A 16,959-nucleotide genomic window follows, 5' to 3' on the forward strand; every position below is an offset into this window, starting at 1 on the left:
CTCTTTTCAACTTCTGTGTTTGTATGTTATCTGGTTCTTTTTTCACAGAAAAAATTTCAACTCAGATTGACTTTTATACCTTTGAAAAAAAAATAGTATACCAGTTATGACTCGAATACTATGGTGTTCACAAAAAAGCCTTTCCCTGAATACCTTCAAATTTTTTCATAAATGAAAATGAATAAAAAACAAAGAGAATGATATAGAAAAATGAAACAAAGTAAATTTACTTGGTCTTCAAAAAAATTTTTATTTTGAAAAGTATAAGAATAAGCAAAAAATAATTACTAAGTATTGAATAAAAACAACATTTACATATGAAATAAAAAATATTTGGTGTTCAGTAATAAATATTATTTTTTTACAAAAAAAATTCAATGAAGTAAAACTCTAAACAATTGTGTCGAATTTATTTAAGAATTTGGTTATAAATTATTTATACTGAAAACTTTATTTTGTAAAATATATTCTCGAATTTATTACAAAACACAACACCACATTATGAACTTAAAAAAACACTTTATAGTTCCATTCCATGTTAAAATACTCAAAAGACTCATAACAATAGAAATGTTATTCACAACATTTTTCTTTTCACCTTTTTTAAAGTACATAGTATAACCTGTTAACTAGTGTCTCTAGTAAAATACTTATCTCTGAACTAAACAACCAACCTAAATAAAGAAAATAGAACCCTCAAACTTCAAACTTCAAAAATGTCGTCTCGCATCGAGCGCGTGGAAAAACTTCTTTTAAGAGCTTTGCTCATTGTCACTCGTGAAGATGCTGTTCTGTTTAGTACAAGCAAATTCTCAGACCAGGAGACCGTCACTTACATCAAAGAAATGTTTACCATCAAGGATGGTGAGATTTTAGCAGTTTATAATTCAATTTCTAACAACTCCCTCCCATCAATACTTCCCTTAGAAAAGCTTGACCATCGGACTGCTTTCCTTTTGAAAAATGCCGGAATGACTCTTTTGAAAATCACACGCAAAGAATTCGAGACAATCCCAACCGAACGCTTTTTGGCCATTCGAAGTGCTTTACCCGTCACTGTAGAAGAGGATGAAGAGAAGAAACAACACGAAGAAGTCAAAGAGACTCGTCCAGAGAATGCATATGTTCCGCCCGCTCTTCGTAACTCGCCAAGCCCAACACAAAAAGTAAAGAAAGTCGTTGAAACTCCAAAGAAGGCACTTCCACCACAAGAGGAGTTACTTTCTCTTCCCACAAAAATGGAGTTAGATACCATTTTATTAACAACTCAAGCAAAGTCACAGAATGTGACATACCAAATCACTGAAAAGGCAGGAAATTTCACTTCTCTGTTCAAAGAGATGAACAAAAAGACAAACTTCGTGTTGCTCTATAAATTGTTTTCTAATAACAACTTCGTCTCTTTCGCAACATTCCACAAACAAGCTCCAAAGGAACTTAACTCCGAAATTAATGACGGCGACGAATATGTGTTCTCAGTCCACAACCCACCTTATAGTTCAGTTCCTATTAAAGCAAAACCATTCAAAAAGACGATGTGCATCACTGACGACTCGTTGAAACTCTTCAGTTTGGGGTCCTTTGAAAACGACTTCTCTATCACTCAAGCCGGAGGTCCTAACACACTCTTCGACTTCCCCGCTAAACTCCCGCCTTCACATATCATCACTTTCAATAAGAAGCGCAAGTGCGACGCTAAGTGGGTCTCCATCTCTTTAATTGAACTCAAGGTATAGTTAATTTAAAGTAAAAAGAACCATTTAAATAGAAAATGTCTTATACAACACAAAATTACACCTTCGACTTGCCCACCTCATTCTCAAACTCATTGTATATGAAAAGTGGCCATTGACACATGGGGATTTTACGCTCTTTCACTTTTTGATTCAAAGTAGCGACGGACAGCGTCGTGTCTTCGAAGTCGGGATTTGCTAATTTAAGCGACACACAGATGCCATTGACGAGAAGATACATGTTGTTGTCTTCCACTTCGTCGGATGTGCTCTTTGTGTACTCTTCGATCCTATTTTCAAGCTGATGATGCTTGAATTCTAATGCCTTTTTTTCGTTCTCTAACTCGAATATGCGACTCTGAAGGGTTTGAACGATCAATGTCTTGTCATCAAGTGCTTTGGACATCACATTGGAATAATCCAAGTACTTCTTCTCACACTCTTCTATCTTTTTCTTTAACTCCACAGTCTCCTTCTTCAACTCTATGTTGTCTGAACTCAACTTTTCAATGTTGAAGGTTGGAGTGTCTTCACTGTCCGATGACGAAGAAGAAGACGACGATGAGGAACTAACTTGAAAATCTTCAAACTCGTTGTGAATAACAACTTGGGGCTTCTCTACTGGAAAACTTTTAAGGACGGGCATTTGCTCGACAATCTCATTTTGACTTGGACCAATGATCTCCGACTTCACAAGTGTTGTCTCTTTCAACACAACAACACTCTTTTTTGCTTTCAATAATTTACTCGGACTTTTGTCTGGGGTGCGCGACTTCTTTGGAGTGCCAACTTTCTCTATTGGAGTCAGTGGTGTTGATTTTGAAACAAGACTTTGATCCGTTACCAAGTTTGTGGTAACAACGGAGTCTTTCGACTCCTTCTTCTGATGCGAAGAATCGATTGGAGTGCTGCTACTAATATTTGGCTCTGCGAATGGGTTTGTGTTTTCCAGGTTTTCAAATTTAGGAGCGCTTTTATCCTGGGCAACTGTAACATCTGCAAAAGGGTTTGTCGAGTTCATATTTGGTGTTTCGCTTTGGCGAGCATGTTTAATTTCTTTCTGTATATCCACACCACTTTCTGTTGTTTGAGGCAAATTTTGTGTATCACTAAAGGGGTTTAAGGAATATTGAGGTGCAACGTCTAGTTTTGGTAACTGCTCTTTTAAGGGTTCAACTTGAGTGAAACCATTTGTATCAGCAAATGGATTTGTACTTGCCAAATTCGGTCCAATACCATCTTGTTTTGTTTCGGACTTTTTCAGGTCTGTTTGTAGAACTGCCGGCAATTCTTGATTTTGTTTAATTTGGGGTTCCACTGTTAAATCAGCAAAAGGGTTTGTGCTTGCCAAGTTTGGTGTTTCTGATTTGATTTGATCACTTTGTTTAATGCTTTCATTTTGTGATACAGGTGGAGTGACATTTTTAGGAACTACAAGTGGCACTTTTGTCGTCTTTTCGAACTTCTCGTTCTTCTCTTTCACCTTTTCAACATGCTTCTCTACTTTCTCAACTTTGTTTTTTGGCCCTTCTGTGACATCAAGTACTTTTTGAAAAAGGGATTTCTTTTCTTTGGAGTGTTTCTTATTACGCTTGTGTTTCAAATGATCGCAATAGTTTTGTAAGTCTTGTAATTTGGTCTTATATTCAACTATTAAATTCTGTTCTTTTGATTCAAATAACAATTTCTCTTGTGCCAATACACTTTGTCTATTTAATGCTTGTACAAATTTGGCTTCAAGTTCTTCATAATCTTTAGTCTTTTTTGACATCTCTATTTGAATTGTTGTGAGTCTTGCATCGTAGTTATCTAACTGAACTGTCTCCACTTTTTTACGTAAAAAGGAAAGCTCTTCTTGTAAGTTGTGGACTTCAACCAACAGAGCTTCTGTTGGATCCATTACACGAAAATCAAAATTTTGAGTTCATTTCTTCAAATATTAAGTTTACTATGTTCTTAATAAGATATTTATATGTTTCAAGAATGTATTCATTAGTAAATAATAATAATTTTATTATATTTAATAATTTATAAATATAAATATTTTACGATAATATAAAGGATTAGAAATTATTATTGTGTGATTTCAATTAAATAATAAATTTAATTATTAATAATGTTGTCTTAATTTTTATTATATTTGAACCAAAATATTCAATAATTAAAACAATAATATAAATTTATAACAAATAAGTTTTTTATTATAAATCAATAACAAGTTAATATTTAGAAACAAATAATAAAATTTATTATATTTTATAATTATTATTTGTTAATTATTTAATTACGTCAAAATTAAGTAATTAAATTAATTTAGATTATAGTAATCAAAAAACAATAAATTAACTTCATCAAACTAAACACATTTTTAAACATATTTGTTTTATAATAATAATACTTATTTATAATTAATTAGTTTGACAATGAACAAACAACACACAAACATGTCCTCATAACTGAAAAATGAATACGTCAAAACCAAATCAAACGACATTAGAAAGAGAGCAAAACTACAGGATTTCTTTCGACTTTTTTCCAACTTGTTTTTGTGGATAATCTGCGAGAACTACGAATTCGAAACCTGCATCTAATAATTAATGTATGGTGTTGCTTTTTTGTTTAACTTTTGAAAAAGTGTGAGAGAGTAAAAAAATGAATAAAAAGTCCCACAAAAATGCGATGGAAATGGTCTTTTTCCCTCAAAAAAAAAAGAATAAGAAAATTTGGAGAAAAATAAAATCCCTAGTGACACACATCCACGTGTATGAACGTAGTTTCTAATATAAAAACCTCAAAGACAAAAACGAAAAACAGAGATGTCTACCATTCTTACTGTTCACGCTCGTGAGATTTTCGACTCAAGAGGCAATCCAACCATCGAGGTTGAGATCACCACCGACAATGGACTTTTCAGATCAGCTGTCCCATCTGGAGCTTCTACTGGTGTCCACGAAGCTGTTGAATTGAGAGACGGAGATAAGGCCAGATTTGGAGGAAAGGGTGTTTTGAAGGCTGTTGAGAACGTGAACAAGGTTCTTGCTCCAGCTTTGATTGGAAAGAATGTTTTGAACCAGACTGAACTCGACGAGATGATGATCAAGCTCGACGGAACTGAGAACAAGGGCAAGTTGGGTGCTAATGCTATCCTCGGATGCTCAATGTGCATTTGCAGAGCTGCTGCTTCATTCAAGAAGCTCCCATTGTACAAGTACTTGAACGAATTGACCAACCACAAGGAAATGAGCATGCCAGTCCCATGCTTCAATGTCATCAATGGTGGTGCTCATGCCGGTAATGCCCTTGCCATGCAAGAGTTCATGATCTGCCCAACTGGTGCTACTAACTTCCATGAAGCTATGAGAATGGCTGCTGAGACATACCAATGCCTTAAGGTCGTTATTAAGGCTAAATACGGACAAGATGCTACCAACGTTGGAGATGAAGGAGGATTCGCACCAAACGTCTCAGGCGCTCGTGAAGCTCTTGACTTGTTGACTGAAGCCATTGCCAAGGCTGGTTACACTGGAAAGATTGAAATTGCTATGGACTGTGCTGCTTCTGAATTCTACAAGGACGGAAAGTATGACCTTGGAAAGAAGATCCCAGCTGAAAAGAAGGACGCTTCTTTGGTCAAGGACGTCGACAGCCTTATTGCTGAATACGTCGACTACGGAGCTAAATACCCACTCGCTTCCATTGAAGATCCATTCGATGAGGATGACTGGGCTGCTTGGAACAAATTCACAACTGAGCACGGCAAGTTCCAAATTGTCGGTGATGACTTGTTGGTCACCAACCCAAAGAGAGTCCAAATGGCCATTGAGAAGAAGGCTTGCAACTCAGTTTTGATTAAGGTCAATCAAATCGGTACCTTGACTGAAACCTTCAAGACTATCGCTATGGCTCAAGAGAGAGGATGGGGTGTCATGGTCTCACACAGATCCGGTGAAACTGAAGATACCTTCATTGCTGACTTGGTCGTCGGCTTGAACTGCAAACAGATTAAGACTGGTGCTCCATGCAGATCTGAGAGACTTTGCAAGTACAATCAGTTGATGAGAATCGAAGAAGAACTCGACGCCAAGATCCCATACGCCGGTCACAACTGGAGAGGAAGCGCTTAAGTTAATTTAAACCTTTCGTTGGTCTTTATTATTTATTACTCTTTTATAGTATTTTTACTATATATAAATAGGTTATTATTCAATAATTAGTGGAATTGTTGGAAAGGAACCATTATGATAAGATTAATTATTTTTTATAATAATAATAAACAACCATTTATCATTAATTTCTATCTTTATTATTATTCAAATTGATAAAACGAGCCGAACAAAGAATTCAATTTTGATATCGAGACGCCTTTATTTGAAATTAAATCCCAATTTTGTACACAAAAGCATGAAAGTTGCAACTACAATTATCTCACTTTGTGATACACATTGACACCTTCATGGAAATTGATTCAAGTCATTGGCGAATAAAAAATCAAAAATTTTGAATTTTTTTTAGTTTTGTATTTATGTTTTTTAAATAATACAAAATGGTTTTAAAATTATTGCAATAAATTTAATATTTTACTATAATCTGCAAACAAGACTGCTTTTTTCAAAAAAGTCTCATAGTTATTAGAATAAAACTCTAATAATTATTATTATTTTAATTAAAATTTTAGAAATTGTCATATGAAACTATATTGTTTACCAAAATTACTAGTATAATATAACTATCTTAAACAACTAACAACTGAATTAAAATTTACTATATCCTTCCTTTGTTTTGTTGACAAAATTGTCAATAGTAAGTCTGTCGACTGGCTCTTGTTCCCAAGACTGCGAAATAATACTGTAAACCCAGTCGGGCATACTGCTTGGCTTAGGGAGTCGTTTCCCCTCAATTACAAAGTTGGCGATGTGCCATGGGAATTTGAAATCGGAGACTGGGTATGGGGTTATCCACGTGTATCCCTCATAAAAACTGACTGCTAATGAGAATACGTCGCACGGCATCTTGTATTTTTGTTGGTCCATAACTTCTGGAGCCATATACATCTATTTGTCACTTGAATAGTTTATTATATTATTATTGTATTATAAGAAGAAAACAAACAGGAGTTCCAACTCCTTTGGTGAAGGTGATATTTGTCATCAGTAAGTTGATGTTTCTGCTTGATCCGAAGTCCGTCAGCTTTGCGTTGACATCCACCCCATCGTTCATTGAAGTCACTAAAATATTGTCTGGCTTGATGTCTCTGTGAATGATTCCATTTGAGTGTAAATACTCGAGACCATACGCTGCATCCAATATGAACTTCACTCGCAACTTTTCATTTGGCATTTTATCTTCTTTGATCTTATGAATGCAGTCTTGAAGACTTCCAAACTCAGCAAATTCGGTGACCATACAATACTTATTAGGTATCAACACAGCACCATAGAAGTGGACTATGTGGTTTTCTCTGAATTTGTCCAACATGGAGACTTCCTTCATGAACTCATCAAGCGAATCATCGTCACAAGAAAAGTTTTTCATCTGTTTCACCGCAACGGAATTTCCTCTGAAAACTCCTTTGAACACAATACCAAACGCTCCTTCACCAACTTGTTTTTCAAGCTCGATTTCTCCATAGTCCAAATGTGTTGTAATTTCAGTCTCAAAGGCTATTTTAATATCAAAGTGGAAGTCTTTTGTTTTGCCCATTTGACAATACACTAACTTGACTGTGTCATCAACTTTACACGAACAATAAGGATTCACTGTCATGGTAAATTCTACGGCTTCTCCCGGTCGAATGAAAGCTAGCTCTGGTTCACACTTAAGTTCATAGCGATCAGTCGAATCAGAACTTAAAGAAAATTGAGCCTTCACCACTTTTGTCCCTGAGTTGCCTACACATACTAAATCCTTTGTCTCTTTACATACCTCTACAGCTTCTTTCCCTTCAACTACAAAGTCGACGACTTGCTTGTTGACCATCAGATTTTTGTCGAGAGAAGTGAATATTATCGACGAATTGTCCATTTTAAATGAAGTCACTGATTGTTGCCTCTTTTTGTCTGCTTTATAACGAGTGACCTTGAAGACTATAATCACTATAATTACAAAGACTATAATGAGGATGATAAGAAATACTAATATCGGTATCACTATAACAACAGCATTAATGCGGAAATTGCATCCACTCCCATTGTCCTTTAATTTATAATTAAACTTACACTCCGAACACAAGCCATTCGATGTGGAAATACAACCAACTACATTGGACATCGGTTGACACTGCCCTTCAACTAAGACATATCCCTCTTCACACATGCCACACGTATCGACAGAAATGCAGTGCTTGCAATTATCAGAGCATTTGTAACACTCTTTATTTAAAGTGTATACACCATTCGCACATTTCAAACACCCACTGGAACTCTTAGTTTCACAGTACACCAACTCGTCTTGAGAAAGACACAAAGAAGTCGAAAGGGAATAGTAATAGCCAGAAATACACTCCTGACATACGTCATACCCTGTACACGAGGTACAGTTATCGTGACACTTTAAACATTCTCGGTTCTCCTTGTAATACCCTATTTTACACCTCAAACAACCATCTAATTGATCTATATAGAAGTCACACTTCTGTAGAAATTCATCATTTTCAATACACTTCCCATTAACTAAATGACTGTTGGACTTGCAGGAATTGCAATGTGTCGAAGTAGTTGAACAAGTTAAACAAGTTGAGTCACATGGTTCACACTTGTTGTTTTGCAAGTAGGTCCCATCCACACATCTCAAACATCCAATAATTGTATCTTTTAAACACTCGTTATTAATTTCGTTTGAACAAGTGTTCGAATCTGTCAAATGTGAATCATTGTTACAAGCCAAACATGTGTCTTTATTGTAACATTTGTTACATGAAGTTCCACAAACTGAACATGTCCCTTCTTTGATGTACGTTCCATTGACACATGATGTGCACCGACTATTTTGAATCAAATCACAATTGGTGTCTTCAACACACTTTCCATCTTGATTAAATATTTTGCCCGATTTACACTCAAGACATTTAAAAGAGTCGCACACCCGACATTCTCCATATGTTTCTGTACATGATACGCACATTTCGTTCTTAAAGAAATATCCCACAGAACACGAAACAATTGTATTTCCAATGACACCAGAGGCGTTGCTGTTTTTGATACACTGGTCGTTCGAAGATGAATACCCTTCTTCCCAATTACACACTACACAAGTGTCCGAAGTCCCTTCACATGTCTTACATTGTGTGTCACACATAGAACACATGTTTGACCCAGTAGATGGGTACAAGAATCCTTCACATTTCCTACAGGTGTTTGCAAAATACAAACAATTCGTTGTATCGGGGGTCACTGTTATACATACGTCTCCTGATAAATAACTCCCCTCTTTGCACTTGAGACACTTCCCATCTCCACTCATACACTCTTCACAATTTTCTACATTACACTTTTCACACTTTGTTGATTGATTTGTGGTGTAATACCCACTATCACAAAGCGTGCAAATGACACTATTCTCTGTGGCTTCGGCTATTTGGCAATTTTCAATGTTCGAGTCGGAGCACACGCCATCTTTCAATACGGTCCCTGTGTTCGGTAGACAGTTCTTGCATGTTGTAACATCCCTTAAAGTAACGTACATTTGGCACACGTCCACATTTTTACCAACACTAAACGAATACTGTCCAACGCCTGTCTTCAATGTGTTTCCCAAACCTCGGGTCTTTGAAAAGACCACAAAACTCTCTGTGGTTTCCATGTGTACACTCACGCTTGCCAATGTATCTGATGACAATGAAATAACCGAATTTTTACCAGTAACATCCAAAGAAGCAAATGGAGTGTTTATTTGCAACTCAACACCACTCAGAGAATCCAAAGTAACATCACTTACTAACTGTAAAATAGATGGTTTGAAGTCTGATGTAAAAGAAAATGACGACAAAGTTGTAGTAAGAGATATTGTGCACTTCGAACGAATTGAAGTGCAAGGGCAACTATAATCCGTACTCCCTTCAAATACATAAATGTCATTCACATAGTCACATCTTCTTTCATAAAGTCCAAGTGATTTGCATGTTCTTTTCTCATCAGTATAAACACCACTAAGAACAACAAAGTTGTCACATCGAAGTGACGCGCCTGTGATCTTTCTACTTCTTGCATACAGTAATATAAGTGGTGCTGTGATAAGTGCGTCATATCCGGAGTTCAAAACAACGTTAAGAGCAGTTGTTGAAGGATCAATTCCAAACACGCCTTGTGTGTTCTTAGATTCCAAGCGTGTGACTTGGAGTTGTGTTGTTGTTGTCGAAATGTTTGCAAAGCCAGTTGAGCTCAACATTTTCAAACTTTTTAAATTTACGATTGGCGATGTAAATTCGATGTTTTTTGTTATTTCAAAAGAGCCACTTGTATTTCCAAGACCAACTTTAATGTTATCTCCAGTTGATACAATTTTGTAATCAGCGACTCCTTCAATGGTTCCAATAACAGAATTTGAAACAGAAAACGTCATCACAAAGGTGGAAACAGCCACTTTCACTTTTGAGATCTCGACAATGCTACTCATCTCAATCGACACACCTTCATTGTTTTCAATTTCACTCATCCATGTTATACCAGACAATAAATAAACATCATCCGCATTTCGTTTGTATTCAAAATTGTTTATTTGAAGAGTTGTCCCAATGATACTCCCCAGAGTAGCAGTTTGAATAGTCGAACTTCCAAATATTGAGATCGTGTTTTTCTTAGGAACAGTCAATGTTCCAACACTTCCATAGACCTTGATTTTATTTGTTTCACTTTGTAAAGTATTCATCGTTGTCGCTATAACTGTGGTATCATAAGAACCAACAGTGACTGTGTTTTGACCTCCAGATATTTCCAATAAAGTTATTTTACTTGCAGCCAATCCATTGAATGTGTAAATACCATCAGTCCCTTCAATTTGTACTGTACCAAGTGTACTAAACCCATTGATATTTCTTGTTGGAGAAGTTTTCTCGATAATAACCTTGTTCAACATTCCAACATCCAATGTAATAAAAGTTGTTGTTGGGTATATTTCACAGTTTGATGTTTCACAGGGGCAATATATTTGATCAAAAACAGAGGAGGTATAAATGTTCCCATTCATTTTACACTTCACAGTGTTGTATTGAGAAGTTGTTGGACAGTACCTTATCAATCTGTTATTTGAAAGAAGTGTCATATTAGTTTGAATTTGTGAAGTTGAAAATTCATTTCCTTTCGATGTCGATGCAAAATCAACACATTGAGTCCCTGTTACACTTCCAATCGCAAGTTTGTTCGCGGCAGTTGTTGTTGTAATAACAGATCCTTTGTTTGTGTGTTCTTCATTTGGGAGAATGAGTGTCGTTATCTTCAAAATATCAAAGAAGAGAATTTTAGTTGTTTTAGCCACACTCATTGTTGTACAAATTGTTGGCGTATTTAAAGTCACTTGTGTCATTGCAGTGAAATCACAGCTATCAAAGTTAATTTGTGAACTTCCAGTTGTTGAAAGTACACTTCCGGACTCAACAGAAACGGTTTTGTAATACGCAGCGGTTGTGCTTTTATAGTCGGAAGATATCAAATTGTATACAGCTGGACTTTTTGAGTTAAACAATTCACAGTCCGTCTGTTCAAAAGATCCACTTTTGAATACACAATTACACCCAATATTTGAGGTCGTTGAAGTGACTCTGAAATATCCATCACTTAATGTGCATGAATGTATAGTGTTAGTAATCACATTTGTTTGTCTTGTTGTGAATAAATAATTGATATCTTCAAATACAACTGAAGTGATTTGCAAAGCAGACAAGTCGATGTAGTTTGTCAGAGTCAACTTCAGAGTGACTTCATTGATCACCAATTTACCATCTCCACTTGTTTTAAATAAACTCTCAATTGGAATTGACATTTTGTCCACAATGACGCTCCCACTTGCTGTCAATGTTATTGCATTTGTTGGCAAATTTAATGTCTTCCAATTTTTATCAGTAAGGGTCACAGATTGTGGTACTTGAAGTGTAAGGTATTGACTGTATTCAACACAATCCTTTTGAACATAACCAATGATACTTTCCGACACAATGTTTGGATCACAGTAACAATTTTCTGTATTTGTTTTGGAGTATCTATACATCGCTCCTAATGTACAAACTTGAAACAGTCCCAACGTGTTTGATATTCCAGTTGGCGCGATAAAAGCAATTGTGTTTGTGAAATCTGCACTCACAACAAGTTGGCCTATCGTTGGTACTAAGTTGAATTTAACATAAGCGTTGTTACTTAAAGTTAATTTCTGTATATTCAAACTTCCACTCATTGTTGTGTCGAGGTCTAAGGTCAGTGTTTTTACTGTAAGTGTCTTCCCAGAAATGATAGTTATATCAAAGGGCGTTCCCTCATTCTTTAATGTATTCCACGTTCTACTATCTTTAAATTCTGAACTTCCTGTTATTTTGAGATTGAGGTATTCGCTATAGACACTACAGTCACCTTCAACATATGTCTCTAAATTGCCATTTGGTGTACAGTCACACCCAATCGTGTTTGTTGAATATCTTCCTATGGAATCAGTAATTGAACATTGACTTACCAAGTTCCCAATTTGTGAAGAAGGTGGTGAAACAATTACAAAACCACTTTCTGCACTATTTGTTGTTACAGTTGTTGGAACTGTTGAAATAAGAGCCTGCCCATTAACGCCATTTATAGTACCAATTTTCAAAGAACCCGTTCCATTCACTGTAATCGTATTTTTAACGTTTGTAGAACTAAATTCGATTGCATTTCCACTCGATGTAATTGTGATTGGGTTACTATTTTCAAATCCATAAAAATTCAAATTTGAAGTAACAGTCAACGAATTCGATGAAGTACTTAGTATTCTCTCAGATGCATAATTTTGGCAATCAAACACGTCATAAATGGTATTTGATGTGATTGTTGTTGTAGAGGGAATACAATTACAATTTTCAGTTGACCCTTCTGTGTAATATCTTTTATGCGTAACACCAGTAAGAGCAGCACATGATATGGTGACTCCTGTTGGGTTGATTGCGTTTCCAACAAAGAGTAAAGTATTAATGTTTGCTGTAGTCACTAAATTTGTGTATTGAATATGACTAAACAAACAATTGACATCACCATTCAATGTCAGTTCATTTTGAACGATGAGATTTCCAATAATAGAAGTCGAGTGTGTAGGTGCAAATGATAATACAGTCAGTGTTAATCCATCACCAACGGTAATGGTATAATCTTCACTTGAAGAGATCGTTTTCCATTGGGCACTTTTTGTTGTTGCAAAAACTGATGGGACAATCAAATCATAAGAAGTCGAAGCAAACGACTTTTCACAATCGCTTTGGTCATATCCCAATAGATCAGTGCTTCCAAGTGATTTACATTCACACAATGGGTCTACGGGTAGTCCAATATAAAATCGGCTTTTACCATCAACTCCATTTACACAAGTTTTTGTTAACCCACTCAAACTCGCCGATTTGGCAATTAAAACAATTCCACTTTGAATTCCTGTTGTCACTGTATTTGTTACAGTCAAATCCCCAAAGATGGAAACCCCACTTGTTGAGCCCAAAGTTAAAGAATTTGAGACTGAAAGAGGCACATCAATATTTACATTCTTCGAAAAGAAAACGTTGGTAGCAGTCAAAGTCACTCCTTCACTCATGGTCATTGTCGTTTCTTCATTGGATTGAATTTTCATCCATGTTCTTGATGCAATAATAGTTCTTGAAAGTGGCAAGTTTAACACTCGATATGCAGAATCCGTGACGCAATCAGACTCTACATACTCATCTCCTGTTTTTGTGGAATCAAAGTTGCATTGACATATCACGTCTTCACTCGAATCAATTGTGGCAAACCGTTTATAAGTACCGCCACAAAACGCCTTCACGTTTGTCCCGCTCACAGTTGTATCACTCGCAACAAAAAGTATTTTATTTGTCATGTTAACTCCTTCTGGTAAAGTCACATCATTGATTGTCACAGAAGCTCCACTGTCAACGTTAATCATAATTTGTGGTGTATTTTCAGGTATAACAATGTTCATTGTTAGTGTTGCTTTAACATTAAAAATTGCCCCATTTGCATCTATTTTGAAGTCATTTAAAGTGAGTGATGTTGCAGTGTCAACTGTTACACTTGGTACTTCGTCAACACCACACCCAGACAATTTAAGACCGCCATACTTCTCTCCCATTTTTGTTGTTGTGTAATGACACCCTGCTACAAATTGTAAATACTCAATATACTGCTCACAATCATTTTTGTCCCAAGTGCCGTTACTTAACTTATTACACGTGCAGTCCTCTATTATAGGTTCTGTGTCATTAAAACCAAACCTGATGTTTCCGTTTTTCATCACACACATCACTTGATTGATATAGTTTGGACGTGCCAAAACATTGGAATCCGTTGTTGTCATGACATACCCTCGATATGATGTTATAGTACTACTGAAGATATACACTTTAAACTTTCCTTTTATTCTCGCCACTGTGTGATCAGAGAAATCAAATCCCAGTGTTATATAATAATTGTCGTTTTTATTTTCAAAATAAGCGTTTACCCTTGGTCGAAATACATAGGGCTTGGAGTCAGAGTTGTCTTCACTTGGATAGAAGTAATAGCTCTGATCTTTTGCGGAGTCCATGTTATTATAGAGACCCCATTGATTGTTGATACCAGTCATATAAAAGTGGATTGTATCTACCAAACAATTACCCGAATCGTACCACAAAATAAATGGAACACTTGTTGAAGAGTCTTTAATTGTGATAGTAGTTGGAACACTTTTACTTCGAATCAACAGTCGGTTGAACGTAACACCCCCTAAGACATTGCTTCCACTCCTTTCAATTAAAGGGTTGTTGTTAGAATCAACTTTGATTTCATCACATGAGTTTAATGTGGAAATAGTAATCGTGTTATCGTTAATACAATACCCAAGAACCGTTGTGACAATAAGACTTAGTGCAAAAAGCATTAGTCAATGTTTGAATAAAAAAGTAGTGCTTTTTCTTCTTTTAATGATTCTAATTATTCCTAATAATTCAAAACCATTCATTTTAATTCTTTTTATTAGTTTGGTATAGTTTTGTTTGAATTCAAACCTTGGATTATTTAAAAATAAAACCCGGTTTTTGAAATTTGTAATAAATTTTTGTTAATCAATTATTTTTATAGTAAAAATATAATATTTTAATAAGTATCGTGAAAAATACTGAACAAATGGAATGGTTCCTATTCATATTGAATGCCGTTGGTTTCGTTTCTTGCTAAATAATTCAAAAGAAAAAAAAACATGAATTATTGTTTGGTGAAGAAAAAATACAAAGAAAAGTTGTTTAAAAAAATCAGTAAAAATATCATATTATATAATATTTTTATAACACATTTTCAATTATAAAAAACACCATGAAAATTTATTGACTTTTTCAAACGAAAAATACGATTTAAAAATAAAACACAAAATTTGTTCTAAAAACCTTAGAAATCCCGTTTTTGTGGAGATTTGAAACCAAAATTCATACGACTTTTAAATTAACTTATAATTGGAATAAGATTGAATTGAAAAAAATTCATAAGAAAAGTTTTTAATTTTTTATAATAAAAACATATATTACATTATATAATACATTTGTTATATATGCAATACTATTGACTAATTGGTTTTATTATCGTTTAGTGTTGTATAAATCACTTAATTAAGAACACAGTTACTTGGTTGTTCTTTCAAATCGAAACCAAGTTCATCTTTGTATTTACAATTGTTAATAACAACTTCTTTTGAGTTCAGAATTGACTCTTCGTTTATATGCTCTATTCCACATTCAATGAAAGTTATAGTGGTTGCTTTTTTGAAAAAGACTTCTTGTATACTAGGGCAATATGTTAAGTAAATAATGTCCAACTCTAGTATGTCAAGTCCTTCAATTTTACTCAACAATTGGTTGTCTTGTATTTTTATTATTTTTAGAGTCTTTGGGACTTTAATTACCTCAAAGTCACACGCAGTGAAATTGATTTCTATGAGTCTGAATGTTTCTAAATCAACTTTTGGTAACAAAGCCACTCGTTGAACATTAAGAGTGTGCAGACTGTTTGATATAAAATCCTCCAAATGAAGAAGTAATGTAAAAGCATATAAGTTGAGTTGTAAAATCCCTTTAAGCTGTGATTTTGGTTGTGTATGAAATATGTAAGTTTTGGGGCATTGAATACCATCACATAGTATTTGATTTAATGCGTACAAATCCACCACCTTTTGAAACAAAGGGGTATCAACTTGGTTATATGAAATTTCACATAATTGGTTTTTTTGAAGTAATAGAACTTTTTGAGACAAAATATCTGTTAGTGGCACTAAAGCTATTTCACAGAAAACAACAACTTTGTTTTGGTTATATAAGTCTTCTTTGATTTGGTGTATGATCTTCAAGTCATCTGGTCGTATAGTTTTCATTGAGAAAATAATTGTCGTTTCTTTTGATACTTTTAAATATTCTATGTTACTATAAAGTGTTCGAAATGATGATTCAAATTTTAAAACGACGATTTTGACTTGTTGGCAGACTTTTTCAAGAAACATTTTCTTTATAAAAAACTTTGAGAAAACTACTTTGTGGAGAGTCATCATTTGCCCTATTAAATTAGAAAGTGTTATTGACAAAGGAGACTCGATATAAGTGTTTAACAGTGTAATCTCTTTGAAATTACCAACAACCCCTTTGCACCACTCGTACATTTCATTGTTCCAATGATCAATCGTAACTTTTAAATTTGACATTTTTATTGATTCGAACACTTCTTTTGCTTTTGTTAGATGTTTACTTATCAAGTCTGATATATATTCAACTTGTTTGATATCAAAATTCAGTGTATTAATTTTCTTGAACAGCGCAATAGTAAAATACAAGTCTTCAAACGAGTCTTTGATATTTGGGTTAGTATACAAGTCTTGACACGACTGGAGACATTTTTTGTTAATTAAAATGAACTTCAATATAGTTTCCCTTTTGTTCAAATACAATATCACATTAAGTAAATAAAATCTTTCAAGGTTGTTACTCTTGTGTACTACTTCCATCAATTGAATTTAATTATTAAGTAATTTCAGTTTTGTTACACAATTTGTGTGA

General features: G+C 34.7%; 5 protein-coding genes across 5 annotated transcripts; 2 read left to right on the forward strand and 3 right to left on the reverse strand.

Annotated features, from left to right (window-relative positions):
• Window positions 1-716: 716 nt before the first annotated feature.
• On the forward strand, window positions 717-1,736 carry EIN_152820 (hypothetical protein; the record flags this gene model as incomplete). Its single annotated transcript, XM_004258008.1, has 1 exon — window positions 717-1,736. The coding sequence occupies one exon, from the start codon at window positions 717-719 to the stop codon at window positions 1,734-1,736; it is 1,020 nt and encodes a 339-aa protein (XP_004258056.1).
• Window positions 1,737-1,791: 55 nt separating this feature from the next.
• EIN_152830 (hypothetical protein) lies at window positions 1,792-3,633 on the reverse strand (the record flags this gene model as incomplete). Its single annotated transcript, XM_004258009.1, has 1 exon — window positions 1,792-3,633. The coding sequence occupies one exon, from the start codon at window positions 3,631-3,633 to the stop codon at window positions 1,792-1,794; it is 1,842 nt and encodes a 613-aa protein (XP_004258057.1).
• A 916-nt stretch (window positions 3,634-4,549) lies between these two features.
• On the forward strand, window positions 4,550-5,857 carry EIN_152840 (enolase, putative; the record flags this gene model as incomplete). Its single annotated transcript, XM_004258010.1, has 1 exon — window positions 4,550-5,857. The coding sequence occupies one exon, from the start codon at window positions 4,550-4,552 to the stop codon at window positions 5,855-5,857; it is 1,308 nt and encodes a 435-aa protein (XP_004258058.1).
• Window positions 5,858-6,484: 627 nt separating this feature from the next.
• Window positions 6,485-14,804, reverse strand: EIN_152850 (protein serine/threonine kinase, putative; the record flags this gene model as incomplete). The annotated part of the gene is made up of 2 exons (XM_004258011.1): window positions 6,485-6,784; window positions 6,843-14,804. The coding sequence occupies 2 exons, from the start codon at window positions 14,802-14,804 to the stop codon at window positions 6,485-6,487; spliced, it is 8,262 nt and encodes a 2,753-aa protein (XP_004258059.1).
• A 717-nt stretch (window positions 14,805-15,521) lies between these two features.
• On the reverse strand, window positions 15,522-16,907 carry EIN_152860 (hypothetical protein; the record flags this gene model as incomplete). The annotated part of the gene is made up of 1 exon (XM_004258012.1): window positions 15,522-16,907. One exon carries the CDS (start codon window positions 16,905-16,907, stop codon window positions 15,522-15,524), a length of 1,386 nt encoding a protein of 461 aa, XP_004258060.1.
• Window positions 16,908-16,959: the final 52 nt, after the last annotated feature.

The sequence above is a fragment of the Entamoeba invadens genome, assembly GCF_000330505.1.
Source record: "Entamoeba invadens IP1 unplaced genomic scaffold scaff_1105074726367, whole genome shotgun sequence".
NCBI classification, from domain to species: Eukaryota; Evosea; order Mastigamoebida; family Endamoebidae; genus Entamoeba; species Entamoeba invadens.